Raw genomic sequence first — 24,401 nt, 5'->3', positions numbered from 1 at the left:
GCCAGGTGGGCCAGCACGGTGCTGCCGCTCGGGGCCGGCCGCCGCTGCCCCTGGGCTCGGTCACCCCGGGTCGGCGCTGCCCCGCGGTGGCAGGCAGGGACGGAGCTTCCCCCGCTCCTACGGCAGCGGCGGCGGGCGGGGACGGAGCTTTCCCGCGCCCGTGGCGCCGGCAGCGGGCAGGGACAGAGTTTCCCCGCTCCTGCCGCGGCGGCGGCGGGCGGGGACAAAGCACCCCGTCGGCTCCCCGAGCCGCGGCAATGGCGGCGCTGGGCCCCCCCCGTCTCTCCCCTGGGCTGTGGCAGAGGAGGAAAGAGAGCTCTCCCGCCTCTCTCCCCGCCCCCCGTGCTGCCTGCAGGGAGCCAGGCTCCACCCGCGGTGCAACAGAGTAGCGATTTGTAACAATCGCAAAATGCCGACTTTGCAGCTGCTCGGCTCAGCACTCTGGCAGGCACTTCTGAGGTTGTATTAGCCGCTCCTGATTATTAGCCGCATTTCCGGTTTAGGAGCAAAATCTTAGTCAAATTGGTGCGGCTTGTATTCGTGAAATTACTGTAACTTATATTTTACTACGGCAATTGTCTGAGTTCTCATCATGTACACCTGGAGCAGTAAGCTACCTTAAAGCTATTTTCAATATTTCAGAGAGTAAAATATTTATCAAATATTTTGAATCTCTTTCTGTTCAACAGTCCACCTTATATTTAGATCAATGGCAAATTGTTACTGTTTTATAGCAGCATGTCTTGTTTACCTGAAGATTCTACCTGGACTTAGCTCATCTCTCTCAAAACTAAAATGTGATTTGCTAGGTAAATCAACCCAAATTTTGGCATCCACTGTCATTGTTAAGGACCCACAGATAGTTTTGCAGCTCCCGTAAAAACATCAAGATGACAAATCTCACTGATAATTTTTTGAGTTGGATTTATTTTTGTTGTTGAACTTTTTTTTTTGTTATTTTTAATCCACATGTCAAAAAACTGTTATTCACCTCATGGCACCTGAGTCAAGTTAAGCTCTGGTGAATAGGACAATAAATGGTTCCCTAGGCACAAGCAAATTTATCAGCAGGAGCCTACTGGACTGCCAGTTGGGTAATCCACAGCAGGGCCTTCTCCTGAATAACACTGTCAGCGAGTACATGAAGGTTTCCTGCTCCGTTCAGTAATACAACACTGACAGAGCAGGAACTCAAGGAATTCCACTGCTATTAATGTTGCTGACCTTCCTCAGATTACTCATCTGGAGGGCAAAAAAAAAAAAAAAAAAAGAAAAAAGAAGTGATGTTGAAGTACTAATGAGCTAAGCAAGTCAGGAAATACCCGGGCCACGAGGCTTCACATTTCTGTAGGTGTGTTTTCCTATTAGAGCAACATTGTCTTACTCAGAAAGGAATGATTTCTTACAAAGCTTTCTTGTGCTTCAGCCAAATATATAATCTCAGAATTCACCCTTCACCCACATCCATCCACTACTGCCATAAGAACATCCATACCTTTTAATAGCAAGTTTCATAGGTTTTAAAAAAATACACTTTAGCATGCAGGGGCACCAGTTGCTTCACAGATGCAACAATGCAATTTGAGAGTATCAAAACAAATAAACTCTGTACAAGAAAGCATAGTAAATAGTTTAGAAAAGACAAGTTATGGATCACTATCATGCAACCAAATTCTTTCATACAAACACGAAAACGGGAGAAAGTGAAGGATGTATAGAACAAAAAGTTTCCATTGACCTGATTTGTCAGAGATGCTGGCTGTGCCTGGCGTGGTGGAGCAGCCCGTGTTAACCTTTGCGCTGTCCTTGGAAGAACCAGCTTTGGGTTTGTTTTTCGTTGCCTCTAGTGCTTTGACCTTCTTGGCATGTTTACTTCCTTTGTAGTGGGCCTCGGCCTGGCTCTACAAAGGAGAACAAATCAGGCTCACTTTTTTTTTTGCACTTGTATAGAATACAATGGATGACAAGGCAGAAAAGTAACACTTTCAATAGTTGGCACCATATTATTCCACCTAAAAATTTTTAATAGCTTTATACTAACAGTTTTCGTGGACGCAAGTTCTTATATATTGAAATGACAGGATTTTAATGAATACTACATGTTTTCAGTAACTGGGAAAAAGAGGCTCTAACATTACATAAAGCTCAGTCACTCCTAACATAATTCTGTACTTCTATGTTGCTTAAAGATTTAAAGGACTATACAAATGTAAACACATCCAATTCAGAAAGATGCTACTCAATTTTCATGTGGTGTTCCCTAGTCTATATTGCTTGCAGCTAGAAAGATGTACTGTGCTGAAACATGATTAAATAATCAATTTTTCCTTCTGTTTCATCTAGTACAGCTGTCATAAAATACTTTCACACTAACAGCAACTGAGACAATTGAAGATTGAAAAAATATTACTTCACTATTAGATCAAAAAAGAAGGGTTAAAATGAGGGAACACCATACCTGCAAAATTCAGTAGACCCAAGTGCAACATAGAAAAAGAAATACTTGTCAGTCTTGATTGCTTTATAAACTGACTTGAATATTATTTTTTAAATACTAAGAAAATTGGAACCTGAAGGACAGGGAGGAGCTTAAAAAATTGTTATTTATTTCGTCTTAATATGCCCAAACAGAACAGCAGAAATATGTACTGAGACATTGTGCCCTAAAACTATCTTCAGAAACTAGGTCAGTGTTTTTGAAGTTGCACAGCTAAATCTAGACACATATATATCTGCCCATTTTTTTCAGTGCTATTGAGTCCCCTTCATTGTTCCTGACTTGATATAATCAGATGCATTGACAAATCAGTTTTGCTTTTGTTAGAAGCAAAATTAAGAAACCACATACTTAATACAAACTCCAAAGCTTGGAAATTTCAGCTAATGAATTTAAGTGTTTTTCTTGACTTCTCAATAAATTAATTTACCAAATAATGGGCAAGAAAAAAAATGCTATCCAAAACAGTCTGTTTTCATTACATTGCACTCTTCAGCAATAGCTTTGCACTATTAATATTTCCGAACACAATTTTAAAACATTATTTCAGGCGTACCACTAGGTGCCTCTATTGAAGGTTACATATTAACCATGGAAGTTAATATTGTTGTTTACTTCAAATTAAAACACTCACAGAAAGCATGCTTTTTCCAAGAACATCTTGCCACCTGGCATGTAAAAACATCAGTGCAAGTAAACTTTCACTGTGTTCATGCAAAACCACAGTCATTGTCTCTCGTCAATCGATTATTGACTATTTAGACTGCTGTGTTAAATGAAGCGAGCCATGAAACAAGTCACATGCTTTTTAAAAAGAGCAACTATAATAGTTAAGATGCTTGAGCTCCATAAAGAGTGCTGCCCTAATGAGGAAAATTGTTTTAAGATGAGCAGAAATGGGCATTACAATACAGTCGCCTTGGGACAGCATAATAACAGCTTTATCATATGGTAGAGTAGAAGTGAAGAGTAGAAACAGCTGGAGTGGGCAAGAGAACAGAGAGCATGTCGGAGTCTCACACGTTATTGGCACCATTACACTGATGGAGAATTGCTGCTAAAATAGTGAAGTTCTTACACACCAGAACTTCTTAAGTGATTATACAGCCCATGAAACACAGTGCTTTCCACCTCAGAAGGACAGTGCATGTTGTTGTGGGTGCATCTTTCCTTTCATAGGAGACTTTAGTAAGCAAGCATTCAGTAAGAAAGGCTGCTAGATTAGTTTTATTTATAATTTCTCTGAAAGTGAGATGCCCTTTAAAAACTTTCTTATAAAAACAGTGAAGAGTTTACTCAGCAATTGCTATAAAAATATTTCTTGATTTTAAAACCTTTGAAATGTTAACACGCATACAAACACAATTTAAAGATCATAAAGAAACAACTAACCAGCTATACCACTAGTACTACGTGCACTACTTAAAGGGACACTTGTCAACTTCTGGGTTGGATGTCTCCAGTTCTGAATGTGGGCAGAGGAGCAAGGTCCTGTTTGTGCCCTGCTATGTCAATGTGCCTTACGAGGCACAGGAGTCCTGCCCTGTCTCTCTCCACCGTTGCTGGGTTTCATCCATTTCTCTTAAGCTTTGCAGTTGCCACATGATGCACCAGAAGGTGTGTTTTCCATCAACCACATTCAATAAACTAATCACACGTTGCAGGGTACAAAAAGTGGAGCTAAAAATTGGGGTGAATATATACCCTTTCCATTCCAATACTTTTAACTTTTAATAATAGCAAGTACAAGATTGTCCACTCAAGCCTTCTCAAGTTGATGATGTCCCTTTAAATATTTGAACTCTATGCTCTGAGCATATGTGTACTGTTGATAGGATCATATGCTGCCTGAGGCCAAAGCTATGACATTAGAGACATAAATGCACTCAAGAGAAAGACTTAGTAAGTCAATTCCTTGATAATAAGCCTTTCTGCTGATATTTGCAATAATAATGCCTGCAATATCAGTAATAACCTACTAGTCTTTGATTCCCTTCATTCAATCCTCATATAGTGTATATGAGACCTGTTGAGAACAAACAACCCCAGGCAGAATTAAAATTAAGATTTCCATAATAGCAAGCAAAACTTCATGGAAACATGATGAATGGACTAATTTTTAAGCTTTCTAACTATCACAATCTATCAAATTCATAGTTGTACATTATAAGGCCGAAAAGTATTGCTATGACCAACCTAAGCAGGGGTTTGGAAATGCCATCCTTCAATACTGTTCAAACTAGACCATATTCCTTCAAGGACAAGGGGCATTTTCCAGGCTGGATTTTAAAGCAGATAGGGGATGCAAAAATCTACCTTAAAAATTTGTTTCAGCACCTCACTTTGTCAGTTAAGTATATACAATTTGTTTCTACATTGACTTTGCCAATTTTCAGTTCCAGGGAATGGATATTGTCAAACCTTTGGTTTTTAGGCTTTTTCAACTCATGTCTGTTATGTGAATAGAAACACAGATAGTCTTTCCAAGCATGAAGTGAGAGCAGCATTCCTTACACTATTGAAGCAATCATTCCTAGCCACATAAGCACCATTTTCTAGCCCTTTCAGATACACCTGAAGTTCAGAGTTTGCTTTTATGCACTGTGGGATAAATCATTTGATTCAGCTGCCTTTTGGTCACTGAAATGGTGTATCACTATGTGACATAAACCTTTGGAGTTTTCTGGAGTCATGGCAAGCAAAAGAAAAAAGGGAGCTGAGGCAATCTGAAATTGGAACTCAAGTTTTGATTGTTACTGATACCAATTATTGTGATTATTAATTTCCTGATAATTAATAACTCTAATTTTATAAAATATTTGCAAAAACACCATATAAAAGGCAAACATATTTGTTCCAAGTCTCACTTAAAACTTGCTTACGACACAAATCCAGCAGTAGAGCAGAGGTTATGAGCTTTGTAGACTATATCACATTGAAATATTGGACTTATCCTCGAAATAAACCATGACATATACAATTTTTATTTTTAGTTAAGGCAAGAAGCTGAAAATTTATTTTCATTTTCTCTGGTAATCCAGAGGAAGCTGTGTCCACATCGTGTCATCGTGCATAAAAGAAAGATACTTTACCAATTTTTATATGAACCCCCACTAAAATACAAAGTTAACTTCAGAATAAATATCTTTGAGATACAATATTTTAAATGGATACTGAAGGTACTTTTTGATCATCATTAAGTACAACTAATTAATGCAAATTCTGTGTCAGCAAAACAATATTTAAGAAAATAAAAAAATAAGAAAAACAAAAATTAAAATATCTTACCTCAAAATAACATTATATACTCATGTATTGTAATGATTTTAATTGGAAAATACTTTATTCCAGTGTATACAGCTGCATTTACTGTAGGGATTAATTCATTCTACACTAAAATAATTTATCTGTGCCACAATTCAGTATTATTTAAATATTTATTTTTCATTTCAAGAAGATTAAGTTACATCTATTGCTTACATAGTCAGTATTAAACCTCAGCACTGAATTACCATTATTACAATTTTAAAATTAAATGCATAATATCTTAGGAGAACACTTTTTGAGAAAGTGAAATAGGAAAATATTTCTATGTAAGAACTCCTTAACTGAAAAGAAAGTTTAATTCTGAATCTAAAACTGACTGGGATCTACTAACTTGATATATACACATTGCAATATTTTTAAAAAGAACCTTGTTAGCACAGAAGGACATCAAGTACTCGCTAGAAAGGTTTAAGGAACAGGAAAAGCTTTAAGCTGCCATACATGTGACATTATGAATCAGAATGCAATTCTTGTCTAGAATTACTTTTCTGATTAATGGCACGCATATTTTTATGACAAAAAAGTCTATATATTTTTAAGGTCATGGCTTTGTGAATAGCTGTATTTCAAATTAAGTTGCAAAAAATTAAGAATGCAATTGGCAGACAATTATGTAGTTTTCCCCCATGATTTTTCTAATTTACACACCTTAAAATTTATACACCTTAGTTTTATGCATAGACTTTTAGTACCAATTAAAAATCCCCAACCAAACCTTATGAATGTTTTAATTTTTAGGAGAGTCTCTAAGTTATAAGGATTAATGACTTGGTTGCAAGAAAGGATAACTTTTTCTGCTCTTAAAAATCATCCAAATGCTGTATTTTATTCTAAGTCTGCATTTAATCGCTACTTTCGACTACAAATTATTAAATTTTAAATCCAAGCAGGATGCTAATCTGTATGACTACATACAATACATAGACAATGGCCTTATATGCTAGACTGCATTTAATAAGACATCAACAATTTAAATTATCTTCTACATGTAAACATGCTTTTGAAAATAAATGTGAATGACATTAGCATACTGTGGTGCTTAAACCTCAGTAGCTTTACTTAGCAGAAAGTTAAAAATGTTTACAAATCTGCATATATTGAAAGATCTAGATAACCAGGAAACAGATGGATCATATGGATTAATTGATAGCAGTATTACCTTTAAGAAAACTGTGAACTAAAAGCAAGACTGTAGTACAAAAGATAACAGAATATTCCCCATCAGGAGCAATGACTGACACTGTGTTTGAAAACCACATGATTCATTTTGACACTTCAGAAGTGACTGAGTTTTAGAATCTACTTGTGATGTGAATGACTAATTAACTGAATTTATTGCCACACAAAGAAACATTAACCTGGTGAAAGGCTTGAGTAAGTCTAAAGGTTCAGTGCATATGTGTGTGAGATCAAGACTTTTTACAGGTTCATTCAAGATCAGCTGAAGTAGCCCTTCATTAGGGCTTCATGGAAATAAGACAATTGTACCATCTACTATTCAGCTGAAAGCTTGAATCTGCTACATCATCCAGTCTGGCAATTAACATATACAATTAAATATATGTAGCTCTGCATGGACAGAAAGAAGGAGAAATGCAGAAATAAAGGGGGACTGCAGCATCCAAGTGGGAAATGCAGGTTCATGCCTTGAGCTGTGCAGTATTAGCTGAGTGCCATAACTAAATGGAACTGAACATGGTGGCTCACAGCTCCTATTTCTTCTTGCTTGCTACTGCACCATCTTAAAGCATGAATACCACCCTGGATGGGAAATACTCTCAACAGCAATTCTAACTCTTCACTGCCTGGTGAAGTGGTGGAGACACTATCCCTGGAACTGTTAAAAAACCATCTGGGTGTGGCACTTGGGGATATGGTTTGGTTGTGAATATGGTGGTGGCTGTACTTGATTATCTGAGAGGTCTTTTCCACCCTCAATGATTCCATCTCAAATCCTATGCTCATTTGGTGTTGACACAATTGCCAATTTCTAATGAAATGTATTTTGTTGAAAATACTACAAAAGCATCTGCCATAAAAGTTCAACCACAGAAAATGAAACAACTGAAAGACTGAACAGATATATAATAATCCCGAAAACTTCCATTCTGTTATGCAGTCATTACTTAATTAATTAATTCTTTTCCTGCATATCACAAAATAATTTTACATAAATTCAAGCTAAAGAAACAACCCATATCCTAACTATAGTCATAACTTGTATCGAACACCTCTCAACACCTGTGTTCCTGCCCACTTTTATACATCGAGTTGAGAACGACGGTCCTGGTAGAGAAGGAAACTCGCTGTGCAAGACAGGAGCAGAGAGGTATTTATGTTTGTAACATATTGTTAATTAAAATCACAGCAGATCCTAAACTAGAAAGCTCTCTTAATAGTAAGATGTCTACAAAATTTTTAATCACTTAGTTTGTCTGTTCAAACCATTCTGTAAGAGTATGCACATTTATTTGAGTATATAAATTATGAAGAATTTAGACTAGAATCATAACTCTAATAAAAATTGCACGATAAATTAGGAAGAAGTGTTGAAAAATATAGTTTTATCTCTTTTTATATTAATAATAGATGTAATTGAGGAAATCTGCAAACCTGACATGTTCATATATTTTTCACACCAAAGCTATGCATTAGTTTTTCAATTCCATCCTTATGGATTTTTAAAACCTAACCGCACAAAATAGTAAGGTAAATTATTATTGAAAAGAACACAGAAAAACCAAGGAGCTGTGAATATCAGCCATGTCATAAGAAGTCAACTCATATTTAAATACCTTACCAAACTTAGTTAAAAGCTCCATTAAACAGCTGTTATTTGAACAGAACTTCCATCATGTTCTAACCCTGTACCCTATAATCATGTGGTATTTCTGTCATGTTGGAGCTAACAACTTTCATCATTTTGTCAGTTCTGCCTACAAAATAGAAAATTACCTTCACAATTTCCTGAGATTTATGCTTTTAATTACCTCCTATCCACTTCACTACCCTCCATACTCAAAGAGTCAATATAGTTTTATAAATAACAAAAATGTAAAACGTTTGACAGAAGACAGTGACAGTTCTGTAGATTTTCTTATGCGATGCTATTGATTATTTTGTTTGTTATCCTTTTGACAGCATGAATGATTTATTTAAATCTGCAAAGTCAACTTTTGGTTATACTTGGCTAAACTTAAAACATTTACTTTCTGGCTTTTAAAAAAGATGAGCACTATCATCTCATCACCTTTATTAGCTTTAAATGCATTCAATAACAAGACGACCTTCATTGTCTCTTAATACCAAATCGTTACATCCATTTATCTGATATGCCTACAAGGTGTCTCCTCCTGATTTCTGAGGAGACACCAAAAATCAGGGCTGACTTGCAGTCATTACCCACACAGCAACACACTGTGCAAACACAAGTTTGTTTTCAATCCAATCATACCCTATGTACAAGATGGTGCCTGCAAGGCTATACCACAGCCAAAGACATTTCTGTAAGAAACAGAAAGTGTGCAGAGGGAAGCAGAAACTTATTTTAGGTGCGATCAACAGATGAGAAAACCTGTTTAAAAAAGCACACCATCAAATAAAAATCAGAACAATAATACATGGACTGCCAGCATATGTATTTGCAAGCTTGGACCATAGCCTGGCTGCTGGAGAAAGGGATTGGATTAGTACTGGCATTGTTGTATAGTGCCTAAGCTCCTAAAGCTCTGTGGAATATCATAGATTCCTTTGGGTTGGAAAGGGCCTTTAAGAGCAAGTTCAAATGTTAACTCAGCACTGCTGTGTTCACCACTAAAACATGTCTCTATACGCCACCACTTCCCTAGACAGTCTGTTCCAATGTTTGACAACTTCCTTTTGGAGAAGAAATTTCTCCTAATATCCAATCTAAGCCTCCCCTGGCCAAACTTGAAGCAGTTTTTTCCGATCCTATCACTTGTTTCTTGAAGAAGAGACTGACACCCACCTTGTTACAACCTTCTTTCTGGTAGGCATAGAAAGTGATAAGGTAACCCCTGATCCTCCTTTTTCTCCAGGCTAAACAATCCCAACAAGTTCAAGACTAAATGAATAAAACTAATGGGAGAGAAGAGCAAAGAAACTACTTGAACACTAGGTAATGATTCAGATAAGGAGAAAAGAGCAATCCTGCAGAAACCAAACAAATATATTTCCAACTACAGCTCACTTTTCCCTTATGACTGCAAGTTACAGTGTCAGATGCCATAACAGAATAGACATCTTGGGGCCAAAGCTCCACAGCTGCTGGGAAAGTTACTGCCACACACCAGTTGAGGAAAATGCTTCAGATTCATCTAGTGGCCAGAGGAATAAGAAAGAATGAGTCAGGGGTAGGCAGAGAAGGAGTCTATATGGGATTAAAAAGAGCCATTTTTTCCCCTTGCCCTCTGGCTACTGGACCCTCTCACTGGTATCATATGGATTCAGTAAACTCACTGTTGTCGTTTAAAAATGGTATTCCCCAACTTAACACACCAGCTAAAATCATGTGTCACTTCCCTTCCCCCCTCCAAATGGAGGCACAAAAGGAAAAGATCCCAGTTGCTATAAGAACAATTTAATGGAAACAGCAATGGGATAAGAAGATGAGCAGTAAGAGTAACAATATTAATAACAAAAAGTAAAGGAAAAAGAAGCTCCCCACAATAAATAATACAGGACTGCTCCATTTGCCACATTTACCTGAGTGGAAAGAACCCCTATTTAAAGAGAGTCCCTTTTGTCCAGTCCTAGCAAGGATGTGAGGTGGTGCAGAGCAATTTCCAGGACCTGGTCGTGCCTCTCCCAGCTACTGCAAAAATTAGCCCTGTCCTGGGCAGAACCAGGACACTCACTTGATGATTTTTTTCTAGAATGTCTGTAGTATATATAATTATTATCACTACACAAACCTATGTTATTAATCCCAGAATTCTTAAAAAGGAAAAAAAAAGTATTTCTTCAAAGGTTAAGCTAGATCTTTCACAGCATATTTTGCTTCCTCTTGGTAGAATGCACATACCCTAAAATCTGACTCACAATCACAATCTGTTCCATGGAGAGGATTCTTCCTCTTCTACTGCCTAGTGTCTCATGGTAGTAAATATAACTGAGTATTTCTCATTTTTCCTGAGCTGGATTATAACACAAGACCATAACTTGAACTTCACTGACATGTTAATCATTGCTGCACTGGAGCACATGCTGTGTCATCACCATGAAGAAATTAAAAAGATAATTTGATGCAAAGATGGAAATACCTGTGCTTATTCCAAAGCACTGAAGCACATCCAATTGAAACTGTTAGTGGGTAATATTGCTTGTTTCTTTTTTATAAACTATTTTCAAAAAGAGTATGTTCCTCTGTATAACAGAATGAAGTTTATACAAATCAGAATAACTATCTCATTGACAATACTGCAATATACAGGCAGAGTATGATGGTGAATGTCTGTAAGTATGAAATACTATAGTTTCTTTTTTTTTTTTGGAAGAGGACAGACATATCAAGTTAAGACTAGGTAAAATTTAGAATTTGTACACAGAGGTTTTCTTCATGTTGTACTTTTAAAAATTGAAGACTAGGAGATCCTGAAGAGTTCAGTTAGAAAATATTGTTCAAATTATAACCTGGCAGAAGAAAAATCATTCTAGGAACTTTATTTTCAAAAATACAGAAGCCATCACTTCAACACATGCCTAATCCCACATTCAAGACAACCTATTTTTAAATATTTAGATTCTAAAATTTCCTCCCATCTCTGATCTGCTTCTCCTTCAGGTAGCTGTGGATCCCTGCCTCTGAATCTGAACACTCTCACCAAAGCTAAATGTGCAGACACATAAGCAAAATAAACCCAAAACTTTTGCAATTCACTGTATTAATTCAGTGGGAGGTCCGACAACTATAAATTGCCTAGTCTAATTCATACTTTTTTTTTGTCTATTGGTTCAGACCAGTGAGTGTCCACAGCACAAGGAAAAGACTGCAGGCAAGGAAACCAATTTTCTTCTCAGATGAATACCCACTGTCTGTGTGTTTCTAGCGCAATTGATAGAACACCACCAGAATGAGGTCAGCATCCTCAAACACCACGTAAGTGAAATTCATTTAGGAGAATAAAAATATAAAACCAAAAAAGATATTCTATATTTTAGTTTTGTGATTTGCATTTCATTTAATTGCCTAATTTAGGTCAGAGAAAGTTCAAAGCAATGGAATGCCTACCAACAAGAACTATGTCAGCCTTGTAGAACTAGAAGAAACTCCGAGTGTGGAGTGACTGTACAACACATCTCGTTCTGCAATGTGTTACACTGAAGTTTTAATGCAGATTAACAGAGTTTGATGCTACTCAAAAGCATGTTACATGGTGGAACTAATTTCCTGAGAGATTCAGCAGTGACAAGGTTCACACCTATAGGACTCTCTTCTTCCCCAGTGAGCAAACAAAGGATAGATTGTAAAGATTATTCCATGCCCTGAGGATAATTTCACATTATTTTTGGTCCAAAGGGACCAAAAGAAAAACACATGTAGAGTCCAGATTTTCATTTCTGTGCAGGAGTTTCAACAAGCTAAGAAAGAACTGTGAGTCTGCAGAGCTTGGTTGAAACCCCACTACCATTACCTCAGTAAAATGATAAAGCACATTTATGGGGTGAGGTGTGTCTGTTTGGACAGGCAAGAATAACATCCAAAGGAAATAGGATCTCACTCTCAGAAAAAAAGATGCAGCACATGCTCAGATAAATACTTCTTAAGGTTAAATGGCTGAACCTGAAGAAAAATTTAGAATCTTATGTAAAGCCTCTCAGGAGAAGCTAAATAACCCAATGAAAGGCTAGAAAGCTTTTATAATAGAAGTACTACACTATGAAGATCCAGTCTCCAAATATTCCTGGATGTCGAGGTTAGAAACAACTGTCAAATTAGATTTATATTTAATTATCTTCTGGTATTTGTAACACTGCTATAACCTTAGCACTTTCCAAAATCAAATTTCCATATTGTTTGTGAATACCCTGGTAAACTCAACTGCTGTAGAAAGTATGGTGCTGCATTTCAGCATGTAAAGTACCACAGTCACAGTGCTTCATCCTTTCTTACAACCATTCATTTCAAAAGGGTGATCATATTTTCTAGTAACTACAAGTAAATACATTTATCAAATTTGGGAAGAGCACACCACCCTATTGAATACACCTGGCCAGGAAGAAGTGTGGCTATAATTTGCCGTGCTTTTGTGATGCCACTATTTAAAGCAGAATATGATATGCATCTTTTGTTCTACTTTGTAAGTCTAGACGGGGAAAATTGCTTGGTTGACAGATGTACAAAATGATATAACATTTCAGCTTTTTTTGTTTGTTTCAAGCCACGGAGTTGTGATTCCATTTATCTGCCTGAAGTGCTGTTTGTCCACCTGAGTGTCAGCACAAAGTGAGTGACTTCTGGGGACAGGACCCATCATCAGAGGGATCTCTCCTCGAGAGGAGAGGGAAGAGCGAGGACAGCCTGAGCTGCCTCCCTGTCATGGATCCATCTCAGAAGCAAGACCCATGAAGCCAAAGAGAATTTTTAAAAATTTCACTGGTTCCTTGATTTAATCAGTAATAGGAGATACCTGGACCAAATATCAGAGCAGAAAGGATTTTTTCCCCTTAAATCTTAACCTTAAAGTAGAAAGACAAGTGAACTAAAATTAAAATAACGACTTGTGAGATCAGTTAACTAAGCAGATATTGCCACTTCAAAGGAAGTTTAATAAGCTTGTCAAACGATGACAGATTTAGAAATCAATTTGAAGCTAAGATAGCACTGCTTCAAAATCCTTACCAGCCTAGACAAGAAAGGCAAACTGGGAAAAATACTTTACAAGACACTTTCAAAGTGCAATGTTAGAGGCAGAGAAAGTGAAAAGCAGGGTAATGGGTATGGGTGTTTTACTGCACATCCCTAGGAGCACAGAATACTCAAAGGCTTTGAGGATGTGCCTGCAAAGTGTTTCTGAGACCAAAATTATGGCAGAAAAATATATAATATTAAGACATAACTTAGGGATTTGTTCTTAGCACTGAGATTTAAAAAATAATCTGGGAGTTTGGGTTTATTTTTATTAACTTAATGACATCACTAATAGTCTCCAGGAACAAATATATACTCTTTAACTGTCAAAGGTAATCATTTTCTTAGGTATAGTGTCCTTGAATTTAATTTTCAAGCTACTTAGGAAAAAACATTAAACGGTTATGTATTTTAAAAATACCAGTGGACTCTTTTGTAATGATTTTTTTTTTCAAATTAACTTCCAGGAAACAGTTCCTTTGAATTTCTCATACTCAAAATGATAGCTAGAACTAAGTGTTTATATTTATTATAAATGAAAGTTATTGGAAGAGTGGCTTTATTCAGAACTTGAAAGACCTAGCAGCAAGGGTGTACAAACAACAAGAAAAGCTATTTCTTCTGGAAGAAAAGCAAATATGACCTGGAGAACTCACTGGGAAACTTTTCTGCTTCACCTCCTTAAAAAAAAAAACCCTCAGGCAAACATTTCTTTTTGCAATACCTCTTGAAGGTTACTGTACCGTCAAATGGGGTCTCACCTATGGATGGGGCATTGGATATCATGCCAGAGCTATCCAAGAAAATTAAGAGTTCATGCTTTATTGACTTCTGCCTCTGAGTGGACAAAATACCAACCCATCAGGCTGAGCAGAATGTAGATAGAATTGGAATGAGCTATTTGAGAAAAAGAGATTTAGATTAATTATACCTTATGCACCAAATTAAAAAAAAAAAAAAGGAAGGAAAATAGGCAATACTCACATCAGAGTTAAAACGAAGCTGGCAGACATTACAGGAAATTACTTGCTTCTTCTTTGGGGGAATGGACACTCCAAATGTATGGTTTATGACTGCCTTTTGCACAGGATCCATCTGGAGAACAAACAATAGCCAACTCATAACTTTTCAGGACAATAAAGAGTACAGAAGAAAAATCATAAAACAACACTTCCAGCAGAAAGCTCTTTTATTTTTTAAGATAAACAGGAGAAACAAGATTCCAGTCCTCACAAGAATTAGATTTAACAAAGGTTAGGGAATTGGTAGCATGCCAAAGCTCATGAAGAAAAGGCAGCTTCATTGTTGCTGTCATTCCCAGGTTACTAAATAGTTCTTTCCCCAACCCTGCACATCCTCTGGGTCCCACTACCATCTCTGAGTTGCAAATGAAAGCTCTCCCCTATCACCCACTGTTCCAACAGGCATATTACAGAAGCCACTTTTGCACCCTGAGAAGTCACTGTCATTTATTTCTACATGTTTTCCTTTGAGTGATAAATATTAGCACTTATTTGAAAAATATTCTCTCCTGGAGATCTCTTTGTGAAAGGAGGCCCTTTGCAGGCTTTGTTACAAATACAACTTGCTGGGAAAAGAGGCTGCAATCCCCAAGCATTTCCATGCAGAACTGATGAGCGACAGAGCCCATGGGAAGGCTGAAGTTGGGAGGAACGTGAAGGGAGCGTTTGTACCAGGAAAGTTAGCATGCCTCAGAAAACATTTTAACACTGAAAAAAATGTGAGGCAAGGGGAAAATCAGAATATATTACTCCTAAATTTGACTGAACCTTTTCAGGAAGTCAGAACTTATCACATCTTTGCTAAATATCAGGATTCATGCTGGTCATGAATATGCTCAGGATTGCAGAGCGCTCTGCCGTTAATGCTGTGGAACCTGGGGAATGACACAGGATGTTCAGCAAACAGAGTTTATAACTGCTACTGTGTCAAGGCTCAGTCATAACATGTCATTCTTCCTGATGTGACACGAATACAGATTAAAATTTATTTCCTGATGCAAAAACACTCCAACGAAATTTTCTAATTAAAGAAAAAGCAGAAACTCTGGTCTGGTCTCACAACTGATTCTGCTCTCAGCAGGATGTTGAGTTAGGTGACATCTGAGACCCCTTCCAACCCAAATGATCCTATGACCAGCTGTGTATGTGTGGTCCCTCATTCTTATCCAAGATAAGCTATGGATTCTGAAGCAGAGAGGGGAAAAAAACCCAGCAGTTTACAACAAAATATAAGTGTTCATTTCCCCATTTTGTTTTTAAACCAGCTTGGAAGTAAATAATTTGATTTTTTATAAAGCTAGATTTTTCTGAAGCTTCCTTTGCAACCACAGTGATGTTTTTTTCCTTTACAGTACTATTGGAAGAACTCAAACCTGGCTGTTTAATCCCAGGTGATACAGAAGACACACTTGGTGCTACGCTGATGTACAAAAGGACAAGAGAACAGCTAAAGTAACTGATCCACTGAAGAATGAGAACAGCAAATTACCTGCCTCCAGACTTTCTAAACATGAAGATTTTGATTTTCCCTTAGTACAAATTTTAAAGCAGAAGTCTGCACTACTGAGGGTTTTCTGCACATATATGTACACACACAAGGAAATGAATTCAAGAAGAATATATTGCATTGTATCTGCCTTAAGAAGATATTCCCCAAATGTATTACCTAACATTAAACAACTATGTTGGCTTTTTTGGACAATGGCTACATATGTTTCTTGCTGCATTCATTTTAAACCAAATGCATAATTTTGTAAATGGCAATAGCAACAAATTTTCCAGAGAGGTAATTTAATTTTTATCAGGTTCTGCCACTAAACACTGTATTTCATTGCCACAGGGGTACCACATAACAACACAAAAGTAATCATCTGGAATGATTGACTGAATTATTTAATGACCCATTGTTGTTACAATGAATTGTGACAAAATCTAAAAAAACCTCCCTGAAATAAATGCACTTGTTACCTGTTTCTTCTATTTCTAGGACATAGTTAGAATTCAAAGTCTAAAAGCCTAAAACACAACAACAAAGAAAACCTTTTCCTGACTTGTACCATTTATGGCATTGCCCTACATAGTCTATCAAAGTTCTACACGTAGATTAAAAGTTTTTTCAGCATCCACTTTATAATAGATATGACAGTCAATATATGTTGTTACATTTATTATACATGTTAAAATAAGGCTGTATTATTAGGGAAGAGTTGATTGGATTTTTTCTTAAATGGAAGCTAGCATTTAAGTTGAAACGTACAACATGAGTGTTAATCAGTTAATCTAGAAGAAAAGAGTAATGTTCAAAAGTACCTCAGCCATTTGGAGTGTCTGAGATCGGTGAAATAGCAAAAATACCCACAAGTGTCTGCAGACCCGTTTGAAAACAAATACAAAGGGAAGAAGCAGTGATCAATGACTCCTCTGTGCATTCCAAATAACAATCCACAGCGCTAGCGCCAGCCAAGGCACTTCACAACCACACAATGCAGACTGTGCACCAAGTCCCAGCTTCAAACAGATGTAGCAGCCCAAGGATAAAAATCCACAAAAATAATACAGCTCATGTTGCCTCCAGAAAGTACCACTGGTGATCCCCAGGGGAGTGGTAATGATCCTCCCTAACCAGCATGCAGGTTGGTCATGATTAGAATTCAAGTAGTGCAACATTAACAATTAATAGGCTTTCAATATATCAGAAACTGGGGTGGATTACAGCATGCTGGAAAAATAAAAGAGTATCTCTCTGTTAGAAGATTAGTGCTGCAGGGTAAACTGATCTTAGATCCCTACACAAAATCATCCTCTTCACTGCAGGGAGGGAGGGAGTAGGAAAGAGGGGGAGAGTTATTTGTTAAGGTATTTATTAGGAAATGACGCAGCATAGTTTGCCCAGTGGGGAGCACCAGTATTTAAGAACCAGATCTATAAAACAAAATAATAACAGAAGCTAACAGCTACCACAAATTCAAATAAAAATCTGCACCACACTGTTTATGCTACAGGGAGATTTAACAGCACAATTCATAGTACTCTGGTAGCCATAACTGGGTTTAACAACCTGTAGCATTGTTCTTGTATTTTGATTGGTTTAATAAAAAGTTAAATTTTAAAATGCCTTTCCAAAAAAGTTGAAGATACCACCTTTTTTTGCAATGATTCTCGTTACAACTATCCAAACTTTCAAAGCAAGTAAGTATTAAGGAATTCAGACAAATATTCTCTACAGCTACTGAGATTTGCAACAAGAACTTTAAAGACACCTAGAAAACACAAGCGTAGAAACAGACAGGAAAGAAAAGGGGTAGCATAGATATTGTATTTCCTACTGCTTTTTTCATATTTTCCCATCAAAAATTTCTGGACTTGGGTATTTTCTGTGTATCTGATCAATTCCAGTGACTTTTTTTTGCATAGTTACCCTGAAACTGATGGAAACCAGTTTGCACCCTTTGAATGAACTTCCAATACTACAGTCCTCAGTGCCAAGAAATAATTATTTTTGTTTAAATATACTTTCATAAAATTCAATTTTATAAGACCTACACCACATGCCAAGTTATCTTTGTGCTACTCAGTCATTCTGTGTATGGAAATTATTTAATTCCTTTCTACATTCTTGTTGCCCATCTCAATTCTACCAAAAATCAACTAATTCAACTAAAGTATTGAAGATATGGACACGAACCACATAAAATACTGTGGGAGGATCAGTACTGAACTCTGAGCTGATGTTTTCAAGAAACCATTGTTATAAACCTGACCTCTCACTCCCAAGTCTCGATGGCCAATTCTTAGCACACTACTTTCTATGTCAAGTTTTCTGAATTTTTATTTACATGTGCCTCACTTTAGAAATATCTAAATGTAACTTTACCAACTGCTTTTGTCTGGCTTGTCAGTCTCATCAAGGTCTTTCACAATTTTTGTGGTTTTTCTTAGTCTTCACTACCTTGGAGAACTTTGCCAATAGCAAATTTGCTCAGCTCACTTACCTCCCAAGCATCTTTTTGTAATGCAAGAATCTCCTCATGTCAATGTAGTTTTCTTAAAAAAATCTTTGCCATGGAGTTTTGTGAAAAGCTTTGCTAGTAATTCAGACCATGTAGATTTAAGCATCCTCATTCACGTTTGTTGACAAGCCTATAAACAGGCTTGTAAAGAAGGATTTACCTTTACAAAGGAATTATGATGACACTTAACTGGCAGTGTGTAGGATGAAGTATTCTATTATACTGTTCTCACTGAGGTACCTGTTCATTTGCCTGGCAAAAAAACCCTTTCATTTCCATGGAATGGGTTTTAAAAACTTGCATCGTATTTCCCACCTTTTAGCCCTCAGGTACAAAGGTAGTTTAAGATGAGCTGTTGCACCTTATCAGCAGAAATTCAAGAATTTAATCCTTGAATTCTCTCATTTTTGCTACCAGAAATTCTCCCTGCCCTGCTGTATATCCTGGTACCACAGATTCTTTCTCCTGGGGAAGGAAACAGACTACAAAGAGACATGAAATTAGGCACAGGAAGAGAAAAAAAAACCAAATGTGTTGGGAGAAGTCGTTTGGTGAAACTGAAGTTCTGGTTATTTTGAAAGATCTCTTTATACACAGCAGACTCTACTAACACCAATTTGTGAGCCTCATAAATAAACTGCAATGGTTCTGAGGGAAGGTAAGAGCTGTCTTTTCATAACAGGGGTGTAACTTAAACCTGAGTAAGTTTTAAAATTGTGACTGGCAATGTATGTCCTGTTAACTCTCATCAAGATGCAACTCTTGGATCAAATACAGAGTTAACTTTTAGACAAGCTTTTGTAAACATAATATTGTTGTGGGGATAAGAGATGTAACCAAGCATCACTTAACCAGCAGGCACAATAAGCTTCTGAAAAGCACAGAGAGTGGCCTTCAGCATACTGTGCTGGTCTACTCTGATAAAGAAAAATTTTAAACCATAAGTAGAACAAACTGATAATATAATCCAGTATTTCCCTCCAGAAAAAAACCACTGGCATGTATAAATTAATAGTGCAACATCTAAATTAAGTTCTATAACTCCTCATGTGTTTGAGCTCCAGTTGCTAAGAAAGGCAAGCACACTGCCACTGTGGAGAATAATCATACACCGAAGCTTATCATAAATTATGCCAGATATGCACAGTTCCCTACCATAACTGTACATATTACAATGACTAAGAGAGTGACAGAAGTGAATACACACACTCAGTAAAACACATGTTTAAAATGCCCAGCGTAAAATCAGAAACATTAACATTGTGATGTAATGCTCAGCATGCTTGGCCAACACAAACCAGCAAAAATCTGCTCTCCACATTTGTGCTGCCTTTGCTCCAACAGGGAACATACTTCTTATTTGCCTAATTGTAAGCTTAATTCAGTGCTCAAGTCATTGCAATTCTGTTATACCTTTCATTGCTCATTTTGCATCTCCAGGAACACTTGTGCCAGCTCTACTGATGGAGCTCCACCTGAAAGGAGGTTGCAGCAAGGCGAGTGTCACTATCTCTTCCCAGGTAACAAGTGACAGGACAAGGGGAAACATCCTCAAGCTGTACCAGGGGAGGCATAGATTGGATATAAGGAGAAATGTATTACTGAAAGGGTTATCAAGCATTGCAACATTGCCCAGGGGAGTGGTGGAGTCTCCATCCCCAGAGATATTCAGAAGACGTGTACATGAGGCATTGAGGGATACGGTCCAGTTGTGAACTTGGCAGTACTGCATTAACAGCTGAACACAAGGATCTTAAGGGTCTTTTCCAACATAAATCACTCCGTGGTGTGAACAACTTTCTTTTCTTGCAGGAAAGCCATCAATATTCCCTGTGCATCAGCTCTCCTTGAGTAGCACAGAGCATCCCCAGAGATGTATTCCTGCAGAGTGAGCCTGCAGCTCTCCAAGCACTACCTCCCTACACCTCTGTCCCTATGCTCTTCACAACATTTTGGGGGCTCTTAAAAAACAGCCAGGTGTAAATGGCCAATAACCAAACCAGGGGTGACTCAGAGTCTCAGCAGATTTGGAGACTTGTGTAAATACTTCATTAAACAAAAATAATTAAATTACAACATTATAGAGGTTTTGTTTTTTTTTAAACTGCCATCCTGTGGTCTGAGGGTTGCTTTAATCACTCTTTTACTAAGGAGTCTCTCTCAATGTACTTACACATGGTACATTTACACAGAGTATGAAATCTGGATCTCAGGGAAATCAAACCTAACCATACTCAGGTTTCAGAAAGTCCATGATTTTACTTTTTCTTTTTAAAATGCTGAGTAGATGTATTTCCCCAAGCGCAGAACAACATAAGCCGCCACTCAGAAAGAATTCAGACAACAGGGACTAGCAGCTCCCTTCCCTTACACATGATTCCTAAAACACAACAACAACAACATTGTACTCTGAAAGCAAATCCCTCTGAATGCAACTTCGCACTGTGTTTGCCTGTCCCCTCAATTTGGCAGCAAGGTCCAGCTTCCCTGAGGAAAACAGTGGCTGTGATAGCTGTGACCTCCACACACTACTACTTGTAGTCACTGTAACCAGCCAGGAAGTATCTTAAAACAAAGTGAAAATCCTGCTGTAATTCACTTGTTAATGTTAGACACTACAGTTATCCATGAAGAGAGGCTGAAATAAGAGTGCATACTGAAAAATAAAAAAGGAAAGAGACACTTTTGGCATTTACACTTCTGTTTTAGTACAGGACAACTAAATGGACACCCAGAGCTGGAAATAACCTTTTACATCTTAAAAGAAAAATTAGAAATACTAATAAATTCAGCTTCCTCATGTTCCTTTTAGGTTAAGGTTTACATTTTTATATCCAGTCCTATGGTATAATGCAGAGCCTCTGGGTGTGCTACCCGCTTGCATGCTCCCCCTCTAAAGTAAAGTTTGCATGAAAAAATGAAAAAGATGATGATTCTCTTTGTGTGCCTGTAGCCACAGTCACACAGAACACTGAAAGTGATGTCTGAAGTGATTTATAGATTTGGGTTAGGCCAGAGGGAACCATTACATCTGATTTGCTGAAAAATTTATGACGTAATTTCATTCACTGAAAAGTTCAGTCCTTCCTATTACAAAGTCCAATAATTTGTGGTCAACCATCAGCCAGAGCCTAAATTTTATGGAAAAAAAAACCCACCTCAACAACTTGATTTAAAAGTTTCCAAACAAGTAAATTTACATCACTGTGGAAGCAATACTTTCTGAGTTACTATAAGCCACTCAATCTAGTTGTGCTTCTCTATGAAAGGTCACTCAAATCTCGCATACCTTCTGAACAGTGAATAGTGACTGCACACACTGCAATCATGTCAGCTCTTAACCTTCTCTTTGATAAACTCCTTAAGCTGCTCACAATAAAAACCTTGATTCATTTGCTAGCTTTTTTCCAACTCCTTTTCAGATTTTCAATATGCCATTGAAGCCCAGGTACTAAAAGTCAGAACACATGCTCAAATATACTTTCTCTTTAACTACCTAATTACACCCCTTCTGTTTTAACAAGAAACGCATTCATCATCTTTCCTCAGCATGGGCCTGGGAAGCAGAGCCCTAAATCTTTACTGGCATGCACATTTATCCCTCCTGTGTGCTAGCACAAGGAATTTCACCATCACACATCCTTCTGTCTCAGGATGTTTTCTGACCCAGCCTCGCAGAGGGCTAAGACAGCACCACACTGGGAATCTGAGGTTGCAGCAGTGAACACTTTCAGTAAGGTTTGCACGTAGGAATTTGCAAACCATTGTCAGACCAAGATTGGGAGGCTACTGATGAATCCCAGTCTTCTCAATAGAATTTTCTTTCTCCTAATCCAGTTCTGAAATCATGGGTTAGACCAACATAAGCAAAAGGAACAGCTGAAACAAAACCAAGGATGTTCTAATCTTTTGCTTTACCGGCTTCCTCTGTCTTTGCACTACTCTAGCCTACATCAAGTAACTGATATTAAAAACCAAATCAAAGGTAAATAAACTCTCAACTCTTCCTACCTCTCTCTTTCCATGTAATGTGATATGATTAAGCACAGAGATCAAAAGGCAACTGAAAAAACACCTTTAAACTATATTTTACTGTGTTTTTCAGTGTTGTGAATATTTCCTCTGCCCTTCCTTCCGTTCATGCTTGTGTAGTTATTGCATGTTAAAAACATTTTCTGGGTTAGAAAATCATCATCAGGATAGTCTTAATCTTAAATTTTCAGAATTTTCTGAAAATTAAATACCACTGCTGTTTACTGTTTTAGAAATCTGTTTGTAAAAGATTATGTAAATGTGATATTTGATTCCTATAGAAGTACTTGACCAAAAGAAAAAATTGATGAGACACCACAGAAAAAAAAAAAAATTCTAAATCTGGTCTCTGTTTCTTCTAAGGTTTATTCTCAAGCAAGGATATAAATACATGAAAGGATTGAGTTTGTTATGAGAGCACCAGAAATAGATTTAACCTTTATGGTAAAATTGTCAAATTTTCTGCTCCAGACAAGACAGGAGACTTTTGTGGGAGAAATAAAGAAACAAAGCTGCTGAGAACGTTTTAGGATAAAAGAGAACTCCCCATCAAACAAATGGAGAATCAGTAAAAAAAGAAAGTGGTATTTTTTCTTTTTTTCTGTGGCTCGGTGCTTTTTTTTATATGCAACTGAACCAGCTTTAAGTATTGGGCAGCTTCTTTCTTGATCCATCCACATTACTACTCTACCATTGTGCAATAATTTGTATCTGTAAAATGAACTGCTGGGACCATGACAGACCAAAACTAAGAAAGAGTGAAGTCCAAATCCAATGGTTAAGCTAATGCTCAAGGAATAAGGCAGTTTTCTTTCCCTCTGTGGCTATTCTGGTTCACAAGTTTAACTGTATATGAGCAGTTTAATCTGAGCCTTATATTACTCATTTTTAAAATGAGGATAAAAATATTTGCAACCCCATAAAAAAGCTGAAAGGTCTAAATAACATGTTAAAATCATCTGAAAGAAGGTGTTATATAACTGCTATTCATTATTAAATCTGCTGTTTTCAGAGTACTCAGCTGTGTCCAGCTAATCAAAAAAACATTACTGCCTTGCCTTCAGATCAGATCCAGCAAAAAATAAAAATATACTGTAGTTTGAGACTTGCTGAAAAGCAAACCAATAACATACTCTGAGAGCAAAACTATTCCTGTTACAATACCTATTACCAACTGGCAGTAAAATAATATAAATAGGTAAAATAATACAAAAAAGTATCTTTCAGCAAAATCCTGCCAAAAGATTTAAGCCTAAGAGTTTGTGCTCAGAAAAGGAGCTTAGATTACACATGGGGTAAACAAGATTCCTGATTTTTCCTTTCATCTTTGAGAGGGTCCCCAGCTATGACCCATTTCTACTTTCAAGTCTGCTCTAAGTTTTGATGAGTTTTCCTGCTCCCAGGCTGCTCCAGAACACCAAAACACAAAGATGAATGGTATTGCGTTAGGTACACTTGGATTTCCACTACAATTTTGAACTATGCTGAGAGATTAAGGATAAATTCAGAGCTTTTGATTAATTCTGTGCACAGGAGAGAATAAAGACACAAGAAACCTAGTCTTTTAAAATAAATTAATAGCATTAATTTTCACATTCTGAAAAAAAAACTAAACAAACAATAAGAAGATAAAATTCATGTGT

General features: G+C 37.2%; 1 protein-coding gene across 7 annotated transcripts in view; it reads right to left on the bottom strand.

Annotated features, from left to right (window-relative positions):
• ZNF385B (zinc finger protein 385B) overlaps positions 1 to 24,401 on the bottom strand; it is a 154,971-nt gene that overhangs the window by 21,189 nt on the left and 109,381 nt on the right. For 6 of the 7 annotated variants that reach the window (XM_042779465.1, XM_033065236.2, XM_033065234.2 and 3 more), the window contains 2 exons: positions 14,679 to 14,789; positions 1,739 to 1,901 (listed from right to left, as the gene is read on the bottom strand). In XM_042779465.1, the coding sequence (XP_042635399.1) occupies positions 1,739 to 1,901; positions 14,679 to 14,789 (274 nt within the window). Of the gene's footprint in view, positions 1 to 1,738; positions 1,902 to 14,678; positions 14,790 to 17,026; positions 17,189 to 24,401 lie in introns of those variants that run through there. The other variant, XM_033065237.2, reaches the window with a different exon arrangement.

The sequence above is a fragment of the Catharus ustulatus genome, chromosome 7 (genome assembly GCF_009819885.2).
Source record: "Catharus ustulatus isolate bCatUst1 chromosome 7, bCatUst1.pri.v2, whole genome shotgun sequence".
NCBI classification, from domain to species: domain Eukaryota; kingdom Metazoa; phylum Chordata; class Aves; order Passeriformes; family Turdidae; genus Catharus; species Catharus ustulatus.
The sequence above is the reverse complement of the archived record's forward strand: the minus strand, read 5'-3'. Positions and strand labels throughout refer to the sequence as shown.